The sequence below is a fragment of the Myiozetetes cayanensis genome, unplaced genomic scaffold, assembly GCF_022539395.1.
Source record: "Myiozetetes cayanensis isolate MyiCay16 unplaced genomic scaffold, myiCay2020 scf42, whole genome shotgun sequence".
In the NCBI taxonomy this organism is placed as follows: domain Eukaryota; kingdom Metazoa; phylum Chordata; class Aves; order Passeriformes; family Tyrannidae; genus Myiozetetes; species Myiozetetes cayanensis.
The window spans coordinates 89383-115606 of NW_026087654.1; the positions used below are offsets into that span (position 1 = coordinate 89383).

A 26224-nucleotide genomic window follows, 5' to 3' on the forward strand; every position below is an offset into this window, starting at 1 on the left:
CTTTTCAGCTGATTCTTTTCCCATCTGCAGGAATCAATATGACCGATTAAACAGAATATTACGAACGAAATGGCAGCAAAACTGCTCTTATGTGCCAGCAATCTGGGACAAATGAGCAAGCACAGAAAAAAAATGTGGGAGATATATAAATAAATAATAACCCAGCTTTCTTTCCAGAAAATGCAAGCCAAAGTTACAAGGTTCTTCTGTTAAAACTCACAGAACACCATGCAAGACGCATCTCAAACAAACAATATTTTCAGGCAAGTTAATGGCTCTGTGATTAATTTCTCACACGTGTGCCAAGAATGGCTACTGTTCACTCACTGCAGTGGAATCTTTTTACTTTCAAAGTCTTCTAATAGCAGGTATTCCTGCTCTTCTTCTGAGAGAAAGGGTGATCCTTGGCTGGTTCATAAACGTAGGAAAGACGAGGAAGACAGTGTTTAGTATTTCAGTATACCCCTCGAATGAGCCAGAACAATAACGGCGTTGGAAACAGTCTTTGGCTGCATTTTCCTTTCTAGGATCCAAATGCAAACCTTAAAATCTCACTAAATGTTACAGTCAAACAATGCTCTTTCTCAAGTCAAGGGTGATCAGAGCATAAAACTATTTTAGACAAAATACAGAATGATTGTTACAGCTGCAACTGCTGCATCCAAGATGTTCTCACAACAGTATGCGCTGCACTGCATGACACTGTAATGAAGCATTTCAAAACTATTTACTAGTTCTGAAACACCACAATGCTCAAAAAATTCCAAAGAGGCAGCTTGGATACTTCCTCTATATTTCACAGTTACCCATCTCACCCAGAAAAGAACCTCAAAGCCTTGAAATAAAATTCAGTGGTTCCCAGATCACCTATAAAGTAAAATGCAGAATTAGAATAGAAAACATTCCCTCTGCATATTGGCAACTTTTAAGTCTAAAGGGAAAACATCACAGAAATAAAATCATTTAATTAACAGTACCTGCCTGTTTAATTACAGCTATTTAGCTCTGCACTTTGCACTAAGTCTTTATGAAATACACAGATATATTGCTCCAAGCCTGGAAATTATTAGGAAAATGATGCAGCCATTTCATTTTTTTCTTTGCTTTTAAGGATATGGACTGGGGTAGTGCACAGAGTGCACTCTTACTGATCATCTTAGTAACATGATACACACATAAACAAAGGTCTAATTCCATTGGAAAAGGTCTATATGCTCTACACTCTGGCCCAAATCCAGCAGAATACCTACTTTACCAGACATAAAACATAAATTATCCTTTTAGGTGGAACTGAAATTCCAGCACAAATATTATTCTGAATTTTCATTATTACAGCCTTTATAATGAAAGGACATAGCTACTTAGTGAATTTAGTTACATATAATACACTAAGCCCATATTATATCCAAGTGATCACATTGCCAATGTTTCATTGTCTTCAAATGTTCCTATAAAACCATCATTCATTTAAACAACCTCTACACTCCCAAAGATTTTGATCAGTTCTTTCTCAGTTCACAGGGCATTTTACCTCCACTGGACTTTCTGCCTGCGCCAACACCTTCTCCCCTGTGTCACCAGTGTCGTCACTGAGAAATTTTGTAGGTTATGTATGGACATTCTACTTTGCCACATTTTGTGTCCCCTTTCATGGTCTCCTCAGCCCCTACTTAACCCACTTATCACATAACTGCGGAAATCAGGTCAGAAAGTAAATTACACATCTCAGCCTTCATAATTCCTAAAAACAGACTTCCTGTGGTGGTGTAAAACTTCTGCTCTGCTGCCCATCCCTCACAGAAGCAAACGGGCACTCAGACACATTTCTGATGGGCCATTCTGAAATGAAAGTCATGATTCCTCCGCCAAGATGTTCTGGAACCAATACCAAACTCTTAAAAGCTTTTGGCAGAAACAGTGACATACCTCTTGGGCACTATCAGCTTCTAAACATCACTAAACACCAAAACCTTTAAACAGTGAGAAAGCAGACACTGGGTTTCCCCTTCTCCTGCAGGAGTTTTTAGGGCACACCATGCTGCCTGTAACCTGCACATTCCATACTCTGGGGGAACTGTGGGCTCACTGCCTGTTTGTATAGGGAAGATTGTGAAGGGCGGATACTTTTCCACCATGTAATAGTCAGTAAGTGGAGCAGGAAACTCCTCAGGCACAACAGAGCAAGATAAAAATGCCAAGGGAGCACAGAGCACATGGCAGAGGGAAAACTGGCAGAGCATCAAGGTTTTGATGAAGAAGGCACCACCACTAAAAGGTATGGCCCTAAGGAAATATGTGAAATACTCATGAAAACACTTTGAAAGGAAGTTTTTCTCAGCTTCCATGTACTTGTCTGCAATCACAAAAATAGTATGACGTTTTGTTTATTTTTCTGGAAATACTCCAGCAGATTTTATTTGAAATTACTGCAGAAAAGAAGTTTGCCAGAGGGATTTATAGGGCTCTGCCACAGAATACTCAAGGTTAGAAGGTACCTTTGGAGATTATCTGCTCCAGCTCTTCCAATACCTCTAAGCAACACCCTTCAAAATCAGGTGAGGCTCCTCAGGAGCTTGTCCAGTCAAGTTCAATTGTGGTTCTTTTGTTTGGTTGTTTTTTTTTTTTCGGTTGGTGTTTTTTGGGTTTTTTGACGTTTTTTTAAAGAGAACACAAATTCCACTATGTCCCTGGGCAGCTACTCCAGGAATGGCCATGGTGATCCATTCTAGCAAAACATAGTGATACTTCCCAGGTAGCTACCATGAACATCTTCTATGCAGGAGGTGCTTGCATTTATTTAAGCTAGAAGTAGCAGTTGAAGAAATAAATAGACATTTAATTCAGTAGAAGTTCTAAATTATTTCCTTAAAATTTCCTATTGCACACTTCTCTGGAGAGCTGACTATGTAGGTACTCTTTATTCAGCAGAAAATAAAGGTTATTTGAGCTTGCTTTTAAAAATCTGTTATTTGGAAAAAGTTAAAATTCAGAACACGAAAATAGTGTGGTTTCAGCCTCCTGCATTCTTAATTATCACAAAATAATTGCCTTTTACTCCTGCTTGAGAGTCTGACCCATGCTAGCAATGGTAAACAAATACCACTTGAAGATTGCTGCATTCAGTGAGGTGGTAACCTGGCAGGTGATAACAAATATCAGCATGTTTTCTAAATCCCTTCCATGAAAGCTTTTACTGGCAAAACTGGGGCACTAAATACCAGAAGGGAGAAAGGCTAAATTCTTCCAGGTTTTTCTGGTCTTAAACTGGATTAAGCACACCAGATTGTGGCTAAAGAAAGGGTACTTCTCAGCTCTGTGCCATGCACCACTCCAAGCTACAATGAAATGCTTGGATCATTGCATTATTCCTACACTTCATTCAAGCAATTGCTGCCCACCCTTTTGAAGAACACACCATGGGTCTAGCACTGATCAAACAATTTACTATTTCTGCAAAAAGTTCAAGAACAGAAAGAAAAGAAGCAGAAGTTACAGGCAGCTTCCTTGGATAGATTATGTGCATCCGAATGCTCAATATTTTGGCAATAAAAAAGTGCTTTTAGCACAAACATGTTGGCTTGTAATACAAATAAATGTTATTAAGAAATAAAAGTCACTTACCTCATGGGTTCAGGTTTTTTACTTTGACAGTTTATTAGCAGTAAGTAGTCTTGAGGATCTTCTTGACCGGAGGAAGACTCCAGTGGGGGGATGTTAATAAGCCGGTAAGGAGAAGGTAGGGAAGATTCTGCTTGCATGGAAGGTGGTGAAGTGTTGATGGGCAAGGGTAACTCAGCAGATGGTTGTAAAGAACTGACTGGTGGCTTCACAGCATCTGCAAAACACAGGAGCAAAGCATTCCTTATACAGTGAATAAATAGTCTTTCAGTACTACAAAAAGAAAATTATTAACAGAGGATGAGAAAATTCTTGGGCTTTAATTCAAACCTGTCAAAATGGGTGGTCATGAGAACATCTGGATATTAAGACTCATTTCAAAGTAATTAAATTTATATATAAATCATTAGATTTTCAAACTGCAATCAACTTCTTAAGTATGCCTTATTTAGTGACTTATTTTACCTGCTTTCTGGTCACAGAAAGAACAAAGATGCTGACAGGTGTGGTAGTACAGCTAAAAACACCAATCTGTTGTTTTAATCAAGAGCAGACAAAGGCCTATAAGTTATTATAAGTTATATCGCAACCTGAGTCAGCACTTGCAAAGTATTCCTCCCTTTTTGATCAAGGTGACTTCAACATTTGAGATTAGTCACCAGGCAAGAACTGGCCACTCTCAGTATCTGAAAAGCAACAGGAAAAACGCTGCTTTTGCAAAGGAAGATTCCTTAGAAGTATAAAAATAATGCAGAGGTACAACAGGTACCATGCTCGACCAAGCCAAACTTTTTACTGTAATGCAATAAATGAAGCAGTTGTGATTGGATTGGGGTTTTTTCCCTTGTTTTGTTTTGGCTTGGTTTGGGTTTCTCTTGCAGGAGTAAAGGAGGTGTTGGATTGTGGTTTTTTTTAAATAACCTTATCTTTATAATTCTTATGCACTTCCTATCCATGTATATTCTAAAGTAATATCTCTTTTTCCTCCCAAATACATTTATCCTGACTATTTAATTATCTGGGAGACTAGAAAATATTGACAGACATTAAACAATCATTTAACTTTTTCATTGTTTTAATGACACATTGATTAAGAACAACATAATTAAGCAAATTATTCCTCAATTATCAAGGCTCCCCTGTACTTGCAACTCATTGTACATTCCAATTTGCACATCCTAAGAATGGATGCTTTTTATTAGCATTGTTTAAATGAACATATGCAGACTGCTCCTGCTCCTATTAGGCTTACAGGCCAGGTATGCACTACAAAGTAACTCCAGCACTATTCTGGGAAGAACCAGATGAGCAGCCCAGAAAATAGCCCTCCTGCTTCCAGTTCTGTGTACACTAGGTACAAGTGATTTAGACGTGGAAATAAAAATAGCAGCACTTGCTTTGAACTCCCATGGCACTTACACAGGCTCAGAAATTAAATCCCACCACACCCATGTGGGTGGAAGAAGTCTAGGTGTATGAAAATTCTTCAACTCAACCTACCTGAAAAGGTAGGATAACCTAAAAAAAAAAGCTTTTATTAAAGGTTATGCGTGACCTAACCATCAAGCTAGTTAGCAGGAGAAAAGCAGAACCAGACTGTATCCAGGGACTTGAACAATTTTCTATTATTTAGGAAATTCAAGAGCTCAAAAGAGCCTATTTGAGGCATCTACTGATATTTCTTGACTCTCCTAATGCTGGGGTTAAACAGCAGGAATGGAGAGGTGCCTGAATGGACCTACCATGTGTGTACTTCTTGCTCCTGGAAAAGAGATAGTGGAGAGAAAGGACACCTATCTCTGTCCTGTCCCCTCCAGAACTGAGGAATGCAGGACTGAGAATGGAGAGGAAAGGTTTTCTGCCAAATACAGTCTCATTCTTTGACCACACTTACAGACAAGATCCTCAAGCGCTTCGATGTACCATGGTCCCCACCCCTGCTCCTTGTCCCCGACTACACACAGCTTTCACGTCATTAAATCTGCGTGGTGCCAAGTTCACACAAGAAGAAAAAAAGACATCAAACAGGACGTCCATGGGGCTTCCAGGGAAGATGGGTGTGTCAATCAGACCTCGCGTAGTCAGGAGAGTCCAACAGGTATACAGCAAAATGCATGCCTACGTGACACCAATGCAATTAAACAGGCCGTGCACTGGCATTCCCAGGAAGAGCAGCAAGACTCAAGGGTAACTTTCCAGGGAAAAATAATTTCAAAATCTTTTAAAGAGGACCAATGTATTCAACAAATTTGGAGAAAGAAAAAACTACATTGAGAAAAAAGTGTGCGTGAGAGAGAAAGAAAAAGAAGTTACAGGCTGGTTATAAGCTGTGATTGGTGAAATGAGGCACGGTGGTGCAGACCAAACATTAGGCTAAACATCCTGGCACAGAGCTGTGTTCTCTGAGGCCCACGATGCCATGTCTGATGGTGGCCTGTTGCAGACATCAAGCCTGATGTATGACCCCCAACTTCTGGGGCACCCCAATGCAGAGGCTGCACCACAACCAATGCTGGCCAGCCCCTGACACACTGTTTTCTGAATTTCTCCTGGTTTTTTTGAATGCTTTTTTATTTTTGGTCTCTACTACCCTTCTGTGGCAGTGAGGTCTGCACATTATTACTAGTGTCATGAAAACCACTTTATTTTAAATCTGCTGCCTGATAGCTTCACTTGATATCCTTCAGCTCCCATCTTCAGAGAAACAGTGAACAATTGCCTCCTATTCACAATCCCCATTCCCAACTTTACACATCTTTGTCACAGTTTTACTGAGTTGGTGCTGCTTAATTTTCCTGGTACAGAAGCCATTTCATTGCAGATCTGGTTTCCATTCACCCTCACCTTTCCTAGCTCTATTATTTTTTTTCCTGAGAAAGGAAACTAACTCTTGCATCAAAAGCACAGAGAAAGGTCTGGGACACTCTTACTGATTTACAAAGACATAACAATAATTCATTCTATTCCTATGCCAACCTTTGCCTTTCGATTGTTACTGAATATTAGAGGTGATGCTGTTCACCTGTCTAGAAATTTCATGGTCTGTTCTCTGAGCAAGGATTTCGAGCCCATAAATGTTAATGGATCGTTAGGGACATCTTCCTTCTGATGAGCTGCCTCATTTCTTTTGACACAGATACCACTTGATAAAATCCCTGATCCTCCTACAGCTGTGTTGTGGGGTTTGGGTGTGGTTTGGTTGATTTTTTTTTTTTTTTCCCAGTGGACAGAACATTAAACTATTAAAATACCAAATTTCTGATCTGAAATTCATCCTCATACAGGCATTTTGTATGTGTTAAATAGTGTGGGCTCATGCCTGATTTAAAGAGCAAGTGAATTTAGTCTAAAGCACTTCATGCTGGGCTACTTCATATTTGCTTTATGTATTGATGGGATTTCAAATTTGACTACGAAGAAAACAGGCATGTTAAAGCTTTCATCACTGAGCAAATGAATGTTGTTTGCCTATCTGTACCCTCTCAAATGTTCTCTTTAGCCACGTACTTCTGAAGCTGATATGAAGGAAAGTTTCTCTCCCAGCAGCCTATTATGATTTCAAAGAGTACAATCAACAACTTGCTCCACTTTGGACTAGCAGATTTTTAGGGAAGGGGTCATCTGCACACCAAAGAGCGTTGTAAGTCATTTGGTTTGTTCCCAGAGTTCAGACACTCGGACTGCTTTGAAATAACTGGGAGCTGGAAAAACAGCCAGAATATTTAACATGCAAATGAGTCTAACAAGAATCCTATTTTGTTTTTATAATTCCTACATTCAGTAAAGCTAGAACAAGCAGCTTTCTCAAAACAGGGCAAGAGTTTTATCTGTTCTCAGTTGGTTTGTTAAGAGCAGTTACAGGCATCATCTTTGCTAGAATTTATACTTTTTCCTTCATAATCATTTTTGCATTTCATAAAATAAATGAGGTAAAAAGAGCATTTTCTGAATAAGAATAATAAAAGGCTTCCCTTTCTTCCTTCTTAACTATATAAAGCTTCTTTATTGCACAAGTTCCTATATCTGTGCTTTGTGGACAACCTAGAACATTTGAGTGTGGGAGTTTCCATTTAGGATTAGGTTTGTGTTTTGGTTTGGTTTTTTTTGTGTTTTGTTTTTTTTTTAATGAAAGCAAAATTTAAATTGTTTTCTAGACTATGATATATAGTCTCTTAAAATTCTAATTATGTAAATACTTGGAATGTTCTCATAGTGAACAAAACACAGAGGCCTCATTACAGCAAGCATTTCTTTAAATGTCAAAATCACAATCAAAGTAAGAAAATGCATTCTTTGCAGCTCGTAGGTAGAAACATGAAAACAGAAATGGGATTTTCCCACTGGAACAGTGAATCAGCAACAGATATGCAGTGGCATGATTCTTCTATTCTTCTCAGATGCTTCATTCAATCCATTTGCTATGATGTAGATGTTATTAAAATAATTAATGGCCAACAAAATGTCAAAGTAATAACTTCGAGCAAAAATTTACAGATACAACAGTAGGAGCCTTTATAAAATTACAAAAACTTCATAGCTTCAGTTTAAACCTTAAAAGAACTTTTTGCTGTTTTCTTAGGGGTTTTTGTTGGAGAGTGTGTGTTTCTTTTTTGTTTGTTTTAAATTAGGTCTGTCGAGTCGTTATCTCTGCTGCTTAACCTGATAGATCCTGAAACACACTGCTGGAGCTTCCTCTAGCGTCAGCCTCTCTGTGGTCTCAAGTGAAAGATCCTGGAATCAAAGGGCCACATGTCCGATGTGCCTGCCCAGAGCACAAGCACATGTACGCTGAGGGGCACAGACAGACAGGCACTTGCTCTGCTCACACACTGACTCAATAGGTGTGAGCCAGACCGAGCCCAGAGGGTGCACAGACACAAGAGCCTAGGTCTGGTTTTCGGCATAAGCGATCGGCTTGCAGCCCATATGAAATCTATGCAGCAAACCTCAATTAGGAACCTTCCTGCTATACCCAGAGATGATCTTTTAAAATACTTCATTTAAAAGTTCCTGTGCATTTCATGAGTTTGTTTCCTTAGTTGTAATCTCACAGTATCTCTCATCTTCTGAAGACAAACGTGATGCCCCAAAGCACACTAATGAGCAGTTGCTCATTGTACATTATGCTTTGGACAACTCTGCCTCCTGCATCTGAACAAGAAACATGACCAGGTTCCTATCACATGCTGGAGTTTTCAGCTTTCAAAGCTAACATCTAAAATTTAGTACTTAGTACTTATCTGCAGTTTATATGTAATTTTAAGCTACACTTCTGGTTACCCATTTAAGATTTGAAAATACCAGAAGCATTTCCACTCAGAAGTTATTCCCTCTCTCCACCTGCAATTTTCTTTTGAAGACTGGTCATTCAAAAGGAGAAAAAAGAAAGAAACATCTGTAGCCTGTTCTCTCCGTCCTCAGATGGCTCACGGGCTGGGTGACGCAGGAAAAATAATCAAGGAGCCCTGTTACAGGCTAACTTCTGTAGGTGCTTGTGAAGAGAAACAGTGCAGCCCACCACATTAAAACACTGGGGATTTTTTTTTTTTTTTTTCTTCTCTGACAAGGCCCAGAGCTCTCCTCAGCAGAGCCATGGTTCTCTGACCACCTGGTGAGTTTTCCCAGCTGGGGCTCCAGCACAGTGCCTGGGACCGTGGGCATCCCTGTGCCTGCCTCTCAGCCTCTCAAGCTGCGAGAGTGAGCAATCTGCAGAACAGTTTTCCACCCCACCCCCCTGCAGCCCCCTTCTCCCAGGGACTCATCAGGTGGTGTTAGCAGCACAAAAGGTGTCCAGCAGGAACCAGGGAAAATGAAGTTAATTATCTAGGCATAATAGATTCAGTTCATTTTTCCTCAAGGAAGCGCAGAATCACCTTCCATGTGAACTCCTGTTACATGCAGCTGGCAGCTTAAGATAATAACCCCAAACACTCAAGATTAAGACTCTGACTGTACCTCTGATAGTACATTATCTTTTAAATAGATGTATTTTTTCCTCACATCTTGTAAGAGAAGACCTACAGTTGCAGAGTTTGTGCTCTATTCACCATCATCTCACTTAACCATCTATTCTTTTAACACATCATCTGAAGCTGAAGACATTTTAGTCCTCTCTGCTGTCTTCTCTTTCTCCTTTAGATAACAGGCAATGATCATCTCATCTTTGCCTCCTTTTACTCAGCTCTTGAGCCACCAGCTACCACCTCTATCAAAAATTTGATTATTCCTATGCAATTTTGCCACATAATTCTAATATCATCACAGTCTATCCTCGCTTCTCAGAAATTCCATCCTTTAAACAAAATAAAAAATCATGTTTATATGTGTCAGTGGCCATTATCCCTGAAACTTTACTCACTCAAAGAAACAACCAAAAAAGCCTCCAGAAAAGAGATGCCCCAGTGCCACTATTCCCTCTAAACCTACTGCCTCACTTTTAAGAGAATAGACTCACAGTCCTTCTCTGGAGGGTCTCTCTCCTAACATTTAACTCAGTCCTTTTATGGTATTCTTTACTGCACTTCAGGTCACCAGTCACTCATCCCTCTGGCATGTCACCTTTGAGCCAACATTGTTCCTAGTAAATCATGTCTAAGAGATACAAAAACCCCTCAACTCATCCCTAGGTACATCATCCCCATGGTGCTAACTTCCTGCAAATTTTTTTTTAAGCTTATTTCTCTGTTACTGCACTTCTCTTTATGCTCCTCCAGAGCCTCCCTTCCTTCATCTATCTGTACTTACTTTTGAGTCCTTTCATGACCAAGGTCTCTACTATTCTCCCTATGCCATGGGGCTGGTGATTTTGATTTGTCAAGTGTTCCAGCCTCCATCATCCACTTGTTAAAGCTGTCAAAGAACAACATCTTTTATTTCTTACAGGAAGACCCTTCACCTCCAGTGTCCACTACTTATCAAAGACCTCCTGAAAATTTCTTCTGAAAAAAGCCCAGAGCTCAACAACAGTCCAACACCTGAGGCACTAATACTGCCACAATGGTCAAAGCCACCTTGTTTGTTTTCACGTCTTCCCAAGCCCCTGCTCCTGTGCTGATGTCTCTTACTGCAGACAGTAAGCTCTTTGTGGCAGAGCCTGTTTTCTGTTCCATGCACGTGTTACAGGCAGCACAGGGATATCCTGATGGGAGATGGAGATCAACTGGAGAGAATACAAGGAGCCAGGATGGCAAGGTGAAGTTATGTTCATCCTGTCACTGATACTGCAGCCCAGCTGTGATCAACCTGCAGTGCAGGGATTATCAGAACACGATGAAAAAAAGCATGGTTCTCCAAAAAGAATTGTCCCAAAGGCAGAAGGCACGAGAGGCACACAGCAGATAGCAGCTGCCTGAACACAAACACTGCACACTTTGAAAGTGCCGTGTGTGAAAAAAGCTGCAGCTCCTTCAAAGTACGGTCCTTCTCATGACAAACTTTCTTTACCACACGTAATTATTTGTGTAAATGTAATAGTAGATTTCAATGTCTTGTTCTTTCCTTTTTTTTTTCTTCTGCTTTGCCTTGTTATTTCTTCTGGTTTACTTTGCTATTGCTATCTTTATTCAAATAAATACATGCAAGTAACATGTTTGCATATAGTAAGATTATTTCCTCCTTCCCCTGCTCTGTCAAGCATGCAATTCACTAAATTACAGAAACATGGAGCTGGATCATGTATAGAACATTCATCACAGATGCCTACTGAATTCTAGGGAAGCGCTTTCACAGCCTGTGCTTAAATATCCTTAGAAGGGTTTTCTTTATTGTTACATCACTCACTGAGAAAAAAACAACTTCTCTCTTCAGATAACAACTAATCCATGTCCTGCTTATCACAGCTTTTTTTTGAAAGTCAGTTCTTCCCTCAGTATTTTCTTCCCATGGAAAAAAAAGAAAATCCTTCAACCTTTCTTCTCATCAATCACTTTAAAAAAATCCATTTCCTATATTTCTATCTTTCTTTAAACTTTTCTCTCCATCCTTCTGAAAGTTCAGGCCACAATATTTCAGCAGAGAACAGACATTTCCTAGGTTCATTTATGGGTCTCCTCATCCCATAACATCTCTCACTGGACATCAAAGCACACAAAACACTGATGACACATTTTTGTTTATAGTTCCATTTTAACTTCCAGATGACTTATAATATTATGACCTTAGAGACAGAATATGAATGTTAAAAATGCAGTATGAAGCTCTGAGGTAAAACTAAACCCCATGTTCATGTGTCGCTTCCCCCACCTTTGCATGTACATTTTAAAAGGAAAGATGCTACAGAAACAAAATTTACATTTGAAAACAAATGAAAAATGAAGCATTGGCTGAAGAAAACATAACAAGTACCCAGAAATTAATTTTTGAAAGTGAAAGAATTATTTACCTTATTTAAAAGGAGAAAAAATTCCTTCATGTTTCTGTCTTGCTGTAAGTTTAAAATACCTAAACCACTGTGAATACTTTCTTAAAAGAAACTCCCTATAAAAAGCCATGTAATGCGTATATTGTAATTGTAATGCAATCATTACAGGTTACACTATACTATGATGCAATCAGAAACCTGGAGACTCAATGGCTTGTAATAATGACTGAAGAACATAAAGTTATCCGTGTCCAAATACAAATGTAACACTGCAGATCTCCACAACAAAGAGATTTCACAGGCATAGATCAGTTTCTAGTTGGAAGGTCACAGCAAAGTATTAGGTAAAAATGAGTACTCAATTTCTACACAATAAACACAAACTTAGCATCATAGGAATCTCTGAGCCTTCACTAACTATGAAAAGAGCAGCTCACAGCTACTCTGAAGTAATCTTTATTTTTTTGATCTGCCTACATTTATGACAACTCTTTGTCCCTCATTCCTCCCAACACCAAAATAACAACTCCATATTCGTTTTCTAATAGCATTAGCCACCACAACTTGTAACTTCTTCCTTTGTAAATCCAAGGAGACAACAGGCCTGGGCTTTCAAACAAACACCAGCAGGAGCAATCGGCCAGTGGTGCCCCTAGTCCTTGATGGAGCAAGGGATGCCGGTGACAATTCTCGCAAAACACAGCCCTTAACCAGTCTGGCAAGAGACATTTTGTCCAGCTTCAAAGAAAATTATCCTCTGCTTCCACAGGCTAAAGGGGAGATTGGTTATGCCCCATACACTCATTTTGTTTAGTTCAAGACTAAAATCATAGAATCACAGAACATTAACGGGTTGGAATGGACCTTTAAGATCATCTAGTCCCACCTCTGCCACAGGCAGGGATATGTCTCACTAGAGCAGATTACTCAAAGCCTTATCCAACCTGGCTTTGAACACTGCCAGGATTGGAGGAACAGCAACCTCCCTGGGTAACCTCTTTCAGTGCCTCACCACTCTCACAGTAAAGAATTTCTTCCATACATCCAGCCTAAATTTCTCCTCTTTCAACTAGTATCTATTACTCCTTGTCCCATCACTACAGATCCCGATGAAGAGTCCCTCTCCAGCTTCCCTGTAGGTCACTTCAGATACTGAAAGGTTTCTGTGATGTTTCCACACAATCTTCTCTTCTCCAGGCTGAACAGCCCCAACTTTCTCAGCCTGTTTTCATAGGGTAGGTGCTCCAGTCCTCTTATCAACTTCATGGCCCTCCTCTGGACTTGCTCCAGTAGTTCCACATCCTTCTTATGTCGGGGACACCAGAACCGTATGCATACTCCGAGCGGGGTCTCACACGAGCATATTAATAGTGCTTTTTTACTGCCTGAACCTCTCCTATTCTTTAACTTCTCAAAATAAACTGGAGGTTAATACAGATTTTAGAAAGTGTATTTATGACTTGCTCTTCCACTAGTAGGAAGATTCATCTTCGAAAAATAAGAACTTGGCAATAAACACTCAGCAACTGATTTTCCCACTTTCCTCTTTTAAATTCTTCCTCATTGCAATTCATTCTCATTGCAAGACATTACTAAACCCATAAAACAGACAGTACTGTCAACTGTCAGTTGTGTGAAGTAAAGGTGTTGGAATATTCCAGCCAAAGCTAAAATGCAGTGAAAGTACAATGGGGATAATTTACCAATACAATTGACTGGAGCAAAAACCAGTTTTGGTCCAAATGGCCTATGATGGCACTGTTAGACCTCTCCACATCCATAGTGTGTTTCACCTTCAGTTCAACAACAGGTGTTGTAACCATCAACAGAAAATTAAAGATTAGCAATAAACCAGCCCTCAGAGGAAAGGCCTCATAGTTTTGAGGGGACTCTACCTCTCCCTTCCACACAACAGACACAAGCTCCTTCGTGCTCTGCCAAAGAGCTGCCAGTCAAACACGTTTCCCAGATTCCTAGTTTGTCCCCAGAACCTACGACTTCTGTGCACCTCCAGCCTACAGCTGCACTGGTGCACTTGTGTGCACCAGTGAAAGGCAACCACCTGCCCACCCCTCTCCCAAAGGCAAGGGATGCCTGGCAGACTGAACACTGAATCACCCGGTAATCGCTCTTAGAAACGTGCTGTGGGTGGTCTCGGGTATGTTCAGGATGCCATGAAAATATGCTGGAACTGTCAAAACAAGCACCCTTCACTGAATTTGCTATTTGAGTGGTAATTCACAGATCAGGTTTCTGTGACAAAGTTTTAGTTCAAAACTGCAGCAACGAGAAAGAAAAGGGCCCCTCTTCAGAGCACAATATTTTCCAGTCACTTTTGGTTACAGCAGAAGTGATGCAAGCCCTTTTCCCCTTCACCTCCCTCAGTCCACAATCCTGCAAAAAGCAGGGTTTAATTCTAGCCCCTTCAGTCAGGCATGCCTTATTCATAACCCTCTTACCACCTATTTAATCTTTTCTTGGGACTGTGCACAGAGCTACAGCAAGTCATGCAACCCACTAATCTCCACAAGGAATGCAGGAATAATAAGTAAATAAATAAGAATGGATTCAGGACAAGCAATGGCCACAAGGTATTTGTAAGGAATTAAACACACCATCCTGTTTCCTATAAGCTGCCTTCACAAAATGTCTATTTTGGTAGGATTAGAGCTGGATAGTGCAGAACTACAAGTTATTTTTTGTTTGTTTCAGCTGGTGGAGGGTGGAATTTTTTTCCCCCCAAGTTGCAAAGCAGACGGAGAAATGGTAATATTAGAAACCTGACATTTTGCACTCATTCCTGCTTGCATAACCATATGTTTTTATACCAAATGGGATTCCTTTGATGATTATGATGATCTACTGCTGCACATGATTTTACTTAAAGATTTTTCCTGTGTTCTCGAGACCTAATGCCATGCAAAACAGCAGAGCATCATCCAAGTTCTACGGCACACTCAATTTGTAACAAATTCTTAATATCCCCCTCTGTTCTGCTTACTTTTTTCAGAGCAACAAGGAAGTTTCATAGCCAATGTATACAAGTTTTAAAACATATGCAGTTAAAGATAGCCATCTGATCTTTGAAACATTCTTTGCATGTAGGCACTGCATCTTCTCAGAAAAAACAACGGAACTTACCCTCGTCTGTAGGGTTGAACCCACAGATATCACAGATACATCGGACCCACTTATTCATCTCCTCCTCGCTGTCTGCTACCAAATAGAAAACTCGGTCTATAGTGTTGATATCAAAAATATAGCTGTTTTCAAACTCTTTTTTGTTGAACGTTAATCCAGCATCCACTTGTTGACACAAATTTAAGTCAATAATACGGATAGGCTTCTTGGCATGGTCATTTTTGTAGTATTCCAACACGTCCGGATCCCCCGTTAAGCGGCCGCTCCGAAGAACAAACCATCTTCTCTTCCATGCCTGAAAATTGGAGAGAGAAAAAAGGGAGAAAAATTAGAAGAAATCAAACTTTAAGACTGTTACCTTTTGTGTATGGCATCAACCTGGGTTGAACCAAGTACTAATAAATAGTTCAATTATTATTTTAGGAGATTACACACCAGATACCTACATTTAATACAACGACTTAGGTATTGTTACAGCAGTGGACTTGAGGTTTAGTGAATTTGTATTTTAAAGTTTATTTCTTAGCTTTGCTTATAACAAGGGGATATATAAATAAAATCACTGTTTACAAAATGAGAAAGAATGAATCCAGTAAAGAAAAAAAGGGGGAAGGAGACCAGGAAAGGGAGCGGGGGGGAACCTCCACACAAAGGCCTCTGAAGGAAGCTCTTGTAGGCATGGGGAAAAGAAAATAAAATACATTTTTTAAGTGCTCCATAGCATTTTGTTTCCAATATCTGTTGCTTCAGGTTGACGCGTTTTAACTGAATTTTTCTCTGACACTCAACAATAGTGACCTGCATTTAAAGAACAGACAATGCTCACATTGTACACTTGCCTCGATGCCAGGGGACCTCTGCACTCAGAACCTCATAATATTTCTACAGTAGTACTTCTCACAGAAAAAGAGCTACATTTTTCTTCTTGAAACCGTTAGAGAGACGAGGATGGAGAGAATGATCATATGTTATAATTTTACCACATAAAGCCAGTCTTTGGGGAAGGTACATCCACAGAAGAAATATATTTGATAGTCTGACACTGTGCTTATTACACCAGCCCTCCTGATGCTGCTGAGACAAAGAAGCTGGTCTGAAAGAAAAGCACAACTAAACTGCCTCATCTTCTAACTAATCCTCAGCGGCCTTTCATTCCCATGGGCCTCCATCCCCTGTCATAGTTCTCATCAAAGGTTAGTTAACTCAAACTAAGAAAACAAGGTTTGCATACAGCTGTCCTGTTGTTGCCAACAGCAACTTTATTGCCCCACTTGTTCCTCAGCTCTATCAGCAATACAACATTCTATACTGCAAGCTTCTTTATATGCCCAAAGTCCATGATGATGGACACAGCAGAAGAAACCAGATGTGCTGCCACTGCCCACTAGAAGAGTTGCACTGCCTGCAGAGTCAGAAATCTGAAAGCAGAGCCCAGGTACAGTGGGGAGCGATCACTGTGCCATCCATTTGTTCTTACACTTTCCAGCTAAGTTGGAGACCAAGAAAAATCAATGCAGTAGCCAAGTCCCTGCGTGTTACACCACAGGCTCACACCGTGCCCCAAGGCACCCCATTTAAAGCTTCTTTGGGATATTCAAACAAGGTTGTCAGCAAGTCCTTTGGAGGATCATAAAAACCAACACAAGAAATGCATAAATAAGACAGGTGAGTGCATTTTCCTTTTGGTCAGCTTTGGTTGCAGGCTAACCAAGGAAAGGAATGAAATCAGCAAGGATGGTCACAGAAGAAGTCGAGATGTGCGACATCCTTACACACTGGGAGTAGGTTTTGAAACAAGTGTTTCTTACTATGTGTTAGGACAAGATTCAGAGACACAAGAGTGCTTCCATTTCATTTTTATATAGCTGTTACCTTCAAACAAACTAGTGGAAGGAGGACAAAGAGGAAGAACTGCACTGCCATCTCCCAGCTCTGAACTAGCATCGTCAGCTTGGCCCTGAAGACTCACAAAACCCTCATTGTGAAGTGGGAATGCCTTTTTGGGGTATCAAGCTTAGAAAGCTATTATGAAAAGATAATACAGAAAACAGGAGGAAGGGAAAAATGCCAGACAGCTTAATTAAGGCTTATGATCCATTCTCCAACTACCAACACTCAAAAAGTTATTTGATTTTAAGATAACGTCTACACTTCACAAAACAAGTATATTTATTGTAGTTGTACAATATACATGTATAGTATATTTATTGTATATTATATTATATTATTATGAATACAGCATCCGCCTTTAAATGCTGAACTGTGTGAATCAAGTCAAAGTCTCCAGGAACTATTTCCATGGTAGCAATAAGTTTAACTGGGTGAACACTCAAACACAGAAATAGAAAATATAACAGATGAAATCCCTTCAAATTTAGATTTCAAATGTGGATAAAATCTAGTAGCACAGCTGGATAAGCACTGTTTTACAGCGACCCAAAAACACTAGCAAAGTTTGTTTTGTTTCCTGTTTCCAAATCAAGTGACAACTTAAATGCTGGGATAACAGGAAACGTCAGTATCGGAGGCTCTCTCTCCAGGCAAGGTTGGTCACAGATAACTGTTATAAACCAAACTGTGAAACTCTCCTGCTTCAAAAACTGGCTTTATCTTTAACCTCAGTCTTCAGTCACTCAGATGAAACTTTGAAAGCTGAAATCAGGAGGAAAGAGATTAGAGATAGGAGAGGGACAAGAGCAGTTGAGAAGCACAATGTGTGTTGTCTCATAATTTGTGCAACAACAAACCACCACGCAAAAAACCCCATCAACTCTGTACCAATAAGGTGCTTCTGCTAGGAGTTTATTTCTAGTACTATGTTAAGGAGTGAAAGGTTCTTAGCAATTCTGATAATCTCTGTTGAGCATTAACGAGTAAATAGGATCCTCTAAAACTGAGAAAAAACAACCAGCTAAAGGAATTTCCTTTCAGCCCTCCAGGCTACAAAACAGCAACTATAAAGTACTTAAAACACTGAATTTAGCCTACCAGCACCTGCTACTATTTTTGCAGAGTTTTCACATAGTGCATATGTGAACGTTTATTTCAGTCCTATAATGAGTCACACTCACTGAAACTGGCACAGATTATATTCAAAAACAAAAGCAATTCCATAAACTACACACTAATAAGGCAGATACAAAGGTTCTCTGGATTACAGTACAAAGCACAATTTAGCAGCCGAATAAAGCGTAAAGCTAGACAAGCGAACTGACATCAGCACCCTTGCTAATCGTAGTACAAAAGCGTCTCTATATTTTGTCAAAGTGCAAAATGAGCTCACATAAATCACTCTTTGTTATTTGAAAATATCTGGGATTCTTAAAGCTTGATCTATTTTTAGCATTGCAGTATTTGTCGCTGTAAAGAAAGCTGTACACTGCCTCACTGAAGTACAGATCAGTGTGCTGTATGTGTGAGGAAGAGCTTCTTCAGTAACAGCTTTCCAAAGAGAAATCTCCAAAAGAGAGCATGTGTACGTGTGTAAATATCTGTATTTTCCTTTTTTTTTTTTTTTTTTTAACGCCCTTTGGGCATTTTTTTGTTTAAAAATATTGCAATTTGTTTTACAGAGCACATTACAGTCTATTTCTTATAATCACCAAAAAAAGATGCAACTGGTTTACGTCACGGGAAAATTACAGGTAGTAATTATTTATCCATCACATAACTGATGTTATCAGCCATACATTATCAAACACTGGTTTTCTGTGCTAAAAGTCAAGCTTTAAGTCCGTGCTTTAAGTCAGAGAAGTTGAAGAAACAGCTGTGACAGGATTTAAACATTTTGTACAAATACTATTTAATTCCGGGAAAAAAATTGAGCAAATAAAGATTTTTTTTTTTGAAGGAAAGAATTAATCAAATATATTAAAAATATGTTATTAATATAAATAGGATTTCAAAATATATTTTATAAATATAGTAACAGTCACTAAACACCACTTGCAGAGCAAATAACTCAGAAGTAAAATGGTCCCTTTTGTAAGTGTAGTAAGGCAAACATCATGGGAATCAAGCTCACCAAAAGCCTGTGTAGGCTTTGTAGATTATTACAAAACATGGTTTAACAAGGTTTGCTGCTTTTGTTTCAGACTAAGAAAGGCTTTGTGTGCCACTCAGCTTGTTTTCTCCTTTGAGCTGCAAAGCATATCAGCTGGCCTAACATAGCACACCGCCATGCCTGCCAAACATTGTCCTGTTTCTATCATGAGACCATCGTATCATGAGACCATCATAACTATAGAAACGAGCTTGTTTTCTTGTTTTTGAGGCAGGCTGAAATGTGACAAGCTGCTCACCCACAGAGCATCAAATGATCAAAGGAACAGTGGAATTCTGTATTTTTCACACAGCGTTTTGAGTAGGTTACAAAATAAAAACAAGAAAATCCTAAGATTGTGGTTTTTTTTTTTTTTACTAAGATATATGCAAACTGCTGATCTAAAAATGAATGAATCAGCTAAGAAATTGGCAGAAAGCACCATGTAGCATTGTTAGGGTTTAGTTGCTTTCTGTTTGTTTTGGTTGTTTTTTTTTAAATACTGTAGCTAATCCTGTATCCAGTACACCGATTTTACAACATATTCTCCTTACAAGAGGTGTACCTGTTGAAAAAGTTGTAGCTATACCTCCCTTAATCTTTCCATTTATGGATTTCCCCCTCCCCTCCCATCACGTACACTTGAGATGTACCTCATTCAGCTGCTGGCTATAGTTCAAAGATGTAGGAAATAGGGGATGTATGTGTAAATGGAGAGGGAAAGGAAGGAGGAAGGGGTAGGAAAGAGCAGATAATTTATATTTTTAAAAAGATTTAATCTTCCATTTGGATCCCCTCAAGCTGTTGCTCAAGAGGCCAAAATGATTACATTGACATGTTTAAATAAAAGCCTAGAAATGTTAAATCAAAGACAACTTTTTCTGGTCCATTTTTACAGAATTTGCTCTCATGGGGCCAAGTAACTGTGCTTACTGATAAACTGGTCAATTGTGCTCCTATATTTTCCTAAGTAACCCATCATTCTGTCATTTAAAGCTGATTTTCTTCTTCTGGCACATTTACCATCTTTTTTTTTCTGGGAAGCATCCAGTCAAAAAAACCTTTCCAAACTGTTGAGCACTGGCTTAGCTGAAGAGGGTATCACTTACTTTCCACTCCACTTATACTGCTCATAAATCTTTCCCCATGTATGATCAGTAAACCCAAGACTAAAATTACAAATCTGAGGCCTTCCTTCTCATCTCTCAAGTGTGCAGACATTTGTGCTTAGGTTTGCATCTCTGATTCCACAAAATACTTTAAAAGGGCAGTATTTGACATCCCCCTTTCTCAGGCAAGTCCACTAAGAAGTGACTTATCCAGGGGCACAAGGAGGGATCCTCAAATAAACCCTGGTGTTTCATAAATGCACAACAGAACGTTTCCTTGCTCCAAAAGAAATTATGAAGTAAACAGAAGACATGGAGAGCATGAACCAGTGAGAAGCAGGAACAGCAAAAGGCACAGCCTGAGGTGACTTCATCATACTCTCCTGGACATTTGTTTAAGGATTGAAGGTACTGTTGAGGTTTTTTCACTTTTCTGCTGGGATCAAGGCTTAATTTTCTTTATACTTTTTGCTGCCATCTATTTAGTTTATCCCTCTCATTTTACTTATTTTTCAGTGCAAAGGTTAAACAACAGTGAAACTGGTAGATGTCTTAGACAAACAAGCAGAAGAGGGATCACAAACAGAAGCTGAGTACTACTTGTCCTTTTTGCCTCCACATTTCTAGTGTCTGGGTGTTCCATTCATTGCAGGAGACAAACATACCTGACTCACACGTTAGACCTGTGCTCTGCAATCCCATTAGAAGCTCAAATGAAACAAAAATAAGTGTCCCTCACACTGTGCTTCTTTTTAAATCCTATTTGTGGTCAGCACCAACCAGTGACAACTATCACTGAGGAGCTTCATCCCACAAGGCACGTACTTGGGAGGACTGCTGGGAAGTAGCAAGAAGAGGTCACATTAGGCAACACTACTTCAAGTACAGAGCTTTACTTTTTCCATTTGCTGCTCTTCCTGCTTGCAGAACTAACTCCCAACATGGTGAAATTTCCAGATTTTGGCTGGTGTCTTCCCTGAGAAATTAACACTTTAAGATTTCTACATGGAAAGCAATTTAAGGGGTGTTTTACAGAAAGCAAATTTTGGAAATATTTTAAAACCTGTTTGATTGTTTGGGGTTCTTTGTTGTTTTGTTTTTTGTGGGTTTGTTTTGGTTTTTTGGTTGGTTGGTTTTGGGGTTTTTTGTTTCTTTTTTAAAGAATATATCATGAGCACTAGGAACTGAGAAATATGTAATTATTAGTTAGTTCTGAAGCCAGTATCATAATACCATCAATCATCATCCTCTTATACTCTTCCCTTAAAATAATGCCCTTTGTTTTTTGAAACTTAAGACAGAACAACTAAACTGAGCACAATAAAAAAGCACGTCTTAGTATCTTAATTCTATACAGCAGAAATTGCATTTCCAGGATCTGACAAAAAACTCCAAACTTTCAACTTTTAGTAGTATTAAATACTAACAAGTGTAAACAGATTGCTGTAAAATAAACAAATGTGAGATGAGGAAAATACAGAATACATTACAACTTTCTTTAAATACCTAAGACTTGTTTTCCAGGAAGCACCATCTTTTCTCACTGAGCAAAATAAGGAAAAAACAGTCTCAATGGAAGTTTCCACTCTCCTGGCCATCATCCTGATCATCTGTTCCGAATACACACAAGGCCAAAATTTCCTGTTTTCAAACTATTGTCACCGTTTTTTAGTCTTGTGCTGTCGATTCTAACTTTAGCTTGTTAAATAAACAAAAGAAAATACTGAAAATACAGCAGAACAATACTTCCACACACATTTGCTGTGAGCTGTTTCATAACTGAGGTTTCAGCACGTGAATTAGTTAGGGTTACACCTCTAATTAAAGCGCCAAAAGAGGTGCAAATTACAATGTAACAATAACCTGCTACTTTATTTGTGAATCTAAAACTGAGTATCTTCACCATCCTTTCCATTTTGCATGGGGATTCTTGATTCTTTCTGGCCTTTTGTCTGGTTTTTGTTTTTGTTTCCCTACAGCCTTATCCCTATTCCCAGTGCAATTATACGACCAGGTCTGTATCATCTAATTCCCATTAAACTGATCCTTATGACTGGTGGTATCAGGCACTTCAATAAATACTTACTTTTCTGCTATATGCCAGAAATTTTCTAATGGCAAGCACAAATTTCCTCCTGCACACCAGAGAACTACCATCCTCTCTTCACCAAAGGAGAGCCTATACAGAGCAATAAAACAGATCTGCAGCAGTGCTGGGACCCCAGCCCTCATTTCACTGTCTCCAAGCTAGGACCAGTGACCAGTGACCATATCTCTATGTATTCCTACATCCTCCGATCCAGTTCTAATGCCTGTAAAAGTTCTGCTGCTTCTGATCACTTGCAAACCTGCCTTTTCACTTCTAGTTGTTGTTCTTCACCACCCATCCTGTGTGGCTAAGACATAATTCTCAAACGGTGTTGCCAGGAACACATTCCCTATCACTGACAGTAGCTTCACCATCTCCTCTCACTGCTCCATCCCACTGCCTTGTCAGCAATGAAGACATGGCATGTCAGCAACCTGACATGGCATGAGGTTTGTCACAGCATAAGAAACGTATCCGCTGCAGGTCCCTTGCTCACATACCTACATGGTCTTTGCTTTGCTGCCCTGTTTCTCAGAACATTTCAGAAATCCTGCGTTTTGTTCTCTGATCACAAGCGTGTTCTGACCATCTCCCTCCCTACTCTTTCCCATATCCATCCTATTAAAAATAATATTGCCAGGAGAATGTCCTTTCTCTCATTCTGATCACATCATCTTCTATTTTAAAGTCCTCGATTTATTGACTTGCTTTATTGTAGTTTGGGGCCTCTTTTCCTATTTTTAGGCTTTTTCTTCTTAGAAAAATCCATCTTTCTTGACCCTCTGCCACTTGCAATTCACCTCCTATTGCTTTTTGCTCTACCACCAATACCAGATTTGGCTCATTTTTCCTCCTCTCCTGCATTTCTCATCTTCAACTTTTAAGGGCTTCCCAAACCAATAAGCAAGGGCACGGCATCCCCTTCCTTCAGATTCCTCCTAAGGATCAGCCTCTTTAACGTGACTTTACGATCACACAACCAAATTACAATCTGGCTTTGCATCACATGGATTTATATAAGAAAAGTTGTTTTTGTGTATTCATCAGACAAAGGTTTGTTTGTTGGTTGGTTTATTTTTTTTAATGTTGCTTCAGTCTTTTCAACAGCTTTTAATTAGAAGCCGCTTCCCCCCACAAGTCTTAATCTAAGAAAGCAAAACATTTGGGGTAGGTTCTACCCTTTTTTTTCTGTACAGTACTTATCACAAGGATTACTACTGTGTTGACAAGACCCCCTTGACAAGTTGCATGAAAACAACATACAGAAAAATTTAAAAAATCAGCATTTTTAAAGACATGGTAAATCCAAAGCTGAAATGTCAAGCCTACATACACATCATTGACATCAATAGCTGCTTTCCCACTAATAGCCAGGGATGAGCTATTTCACCATATATTTTTGCCTGGGCATTTCTCATTTCCTGGGAGCACAGTAATTTTGAAGTGGTGTTTGTAACAAGGTGTGAAAAATCTCCATTCTTCCAGATCACAAGCCCAAGTGCTTCTTGCAATATTTTGTACAAATTGAGAGTTTTCTCTTTCTTTCTTTCTTACTCACCCGTGTAGATATCTATCTTCATCATCTGTCAAACACTTACACACAAGGAAAAGCAAGACAAGACACTAGGATCTTGTGAAAACACGCAATTCCTAACACAGTTTTGGATCCTCCAAAGGACACTGCAGTTGCAACAAACACACAAGACAAGCTTCACTGCTTCGTGTTTGGATCACTCAAGCATGCCCATTTTGCAACCAAAGTGAGAGGTTTCTATAGATGACAGAGGCCAAGCATTCTGCACATCATCTCTTCAACAAAATACTTATAAGGCTTAAACCCTGTGCTTTGCACTCCCTCTAAAAGAAAAGGCAATTGAGCTACAGAAGCAGCAGTCTCTCTCCAACTCCAGTAGGGGATGATGAATTCAGGTGGATTTAGCAATGAATTAAGGAGGACAGTACAAAGGTACCCCATAATTTCTACAAGTTGCCTTCTAACTAACTAGCCTGGTTTAACCTACTACTTGTAGTAAAGAACCTTCTACACATCCATTAACACAGATGGAAAAGTCTCCAATGGAAATTCAGACTGTGATTTCAATAATCCCTCCAAATTAAATTTAGGATATGTTGACAGTTCCTCCTTATCCCTTCCTTGTGAGAGCAGGGTTGTACATTCTCTGACATCTTTGCTAATCAGGTATCTGCAGATCAAAGCAGGAGCCTCTTTTATAAACCAGTTGGCCACTATTACAGCAATAAAAGGACTGGTACTTACCCAAGCCATTTACTCAGTAAAGGGAAAGCCAAAGGAAGCCTATTGTTCTGCCAGTTTTACAGAAAGAATCAACACAGGACTTTTTTAAATGCTGTGAGGCATTGCAAAAAACTCCTTGCTCTAAGGAAGGGGAAGAATTAGGAAGGGCAATCGCAGTGTGTACTTTTTAAGACTAAAACTATTAACTTTCCTATTACAAATCATCAGATCTGAAATGTGCATGAACCAAGTGTGAAGTAATGGCAGGAAGAGTCGCTAAGGAAAGTAAAAGCTAAGATAAAGTAAAAGTCAGCATTGTGTCTGATAGATACACTCTCCCTTTACATAGCTGAAAATATTTACCAACTAGGCTCCAGCAGAGTTTGTTTTCTGAGCAGAATTGACCTAAAGAACTCCAGAAAAAAATTAATTTCAAAACAAACAAGCACAAAGTCAAAATTCTTTGCAAGACATTACATTCTATAAATTCCTTTCACTATGCTCCTTAACATGAGTTACAATTGTAACAAAAATATTGTTTTTCCAACATGGCAAACAATATACTTTTAGATTCAAATAACTCACTGGTAGTAACAAAATGGTTAAGAAATTCAGAAACACCACGTACCAATAGCAAATTAACTACATACCAACATATTTGAAAATTAAGATACTTCAGTATAATTACTTGGATTAGCTTACAAAACTAGCTCTCATCAGTTCACATAAAAAAAGTTTTCTACTGTTTGTTTCCTAGACTGTAACAGTATCCTCGTGCCATATATTATCAGGATCAACAGCTTTGTAGAACTTTACCAGCACAACCAATTCACTGATCATTTTTTCTGCCCACCCCAGAGCAATGTTCTGAACCCAGATTTGTTCTCAAACCAGATACCTTGAACGGTGTGGCCACAACTGCTCCCCACAAAATGCAGCGCTGTCCCGCCGGAGGAACCTGCACTCTGGGACCAAGCCCTGGGCAGCCACGTCTGGCTGCTCCCGGCAGCTCCCTGTGAGCCTCCCCGGGACAGAACTGAAGGACTTGCACCAGTGGTAACAGCCAAGAAACTGCAGACACTTCTTGAATAACAATACAAATAAAACCTGTCTTCTTTTTTTTTTTTTTTCCCTCAGAGTTAGTGACACAAGTGAACAAACAAGGTTTAGGCTTGTGCTTCAGAAACAGAATTTACAGAGTCAACTTGTAAATCAAAACGAAAGCTACACCTCTTTTTGAACAACAACAAAAAACATTTTTCAAGCGCAAAGATAACATTCTCTACGGAAGCCTTTGTTTACCTACTCCAATTCATTCGCCATATGCCTGAGTTACAAAGCAGAAAAGTAAACAACATCAAGAACACTTTTTTGTCTAGTTTACCTCTTCAAGTCTTCAGAAAATTTAAGCAATGTCCTTGCCATTTCTGTAGTTGTGTCTACCCCAAAATAAGCAAAAAAGCTTTCTTTTTCCTGCCGGCTTCCCACCTCACTCTACACCACCCTATCCTCATAACCTTTGACCAACAGGAAGCAGACACAATGGACTGAAAATAACAGCAATTGTAAGATTTCGAATGATTTAATATATGAGGGGTGGGCTTAAGAT

General features: G+C 39.3%; 1 protein-coding gene across 6 annotated transcripts in view; it reads right to left on the minus strand.

Annotated features, from left to right (window-relative positions):
* Window positions 1–26224, minus strand: part of GAB1 (GRB2 associated binding protein 1) — a 100056-nt gene that overhangs the window by 27292 nt on the left and 46540 nt on the right. For all 6 annotated transcript variants that reach the window (XM_050330628.1, XM_050330630.1, XM_050330627.1 and 3 more), the window contains exons 2-3: window positions 15119–15413; window positions 3622–3835 (exon numbers count right to left, since the gene is read on the minus strand). In XM_050330628.1, coding sequence (XP_050186585.1) covers window positions 3622–3835; window positions 15119–15413 — 509 coding nt within the window. The remainder of the gene's footprint in view (window positions 1–3621; window positions 3836–15118; window positions 15414–26224) is intronic.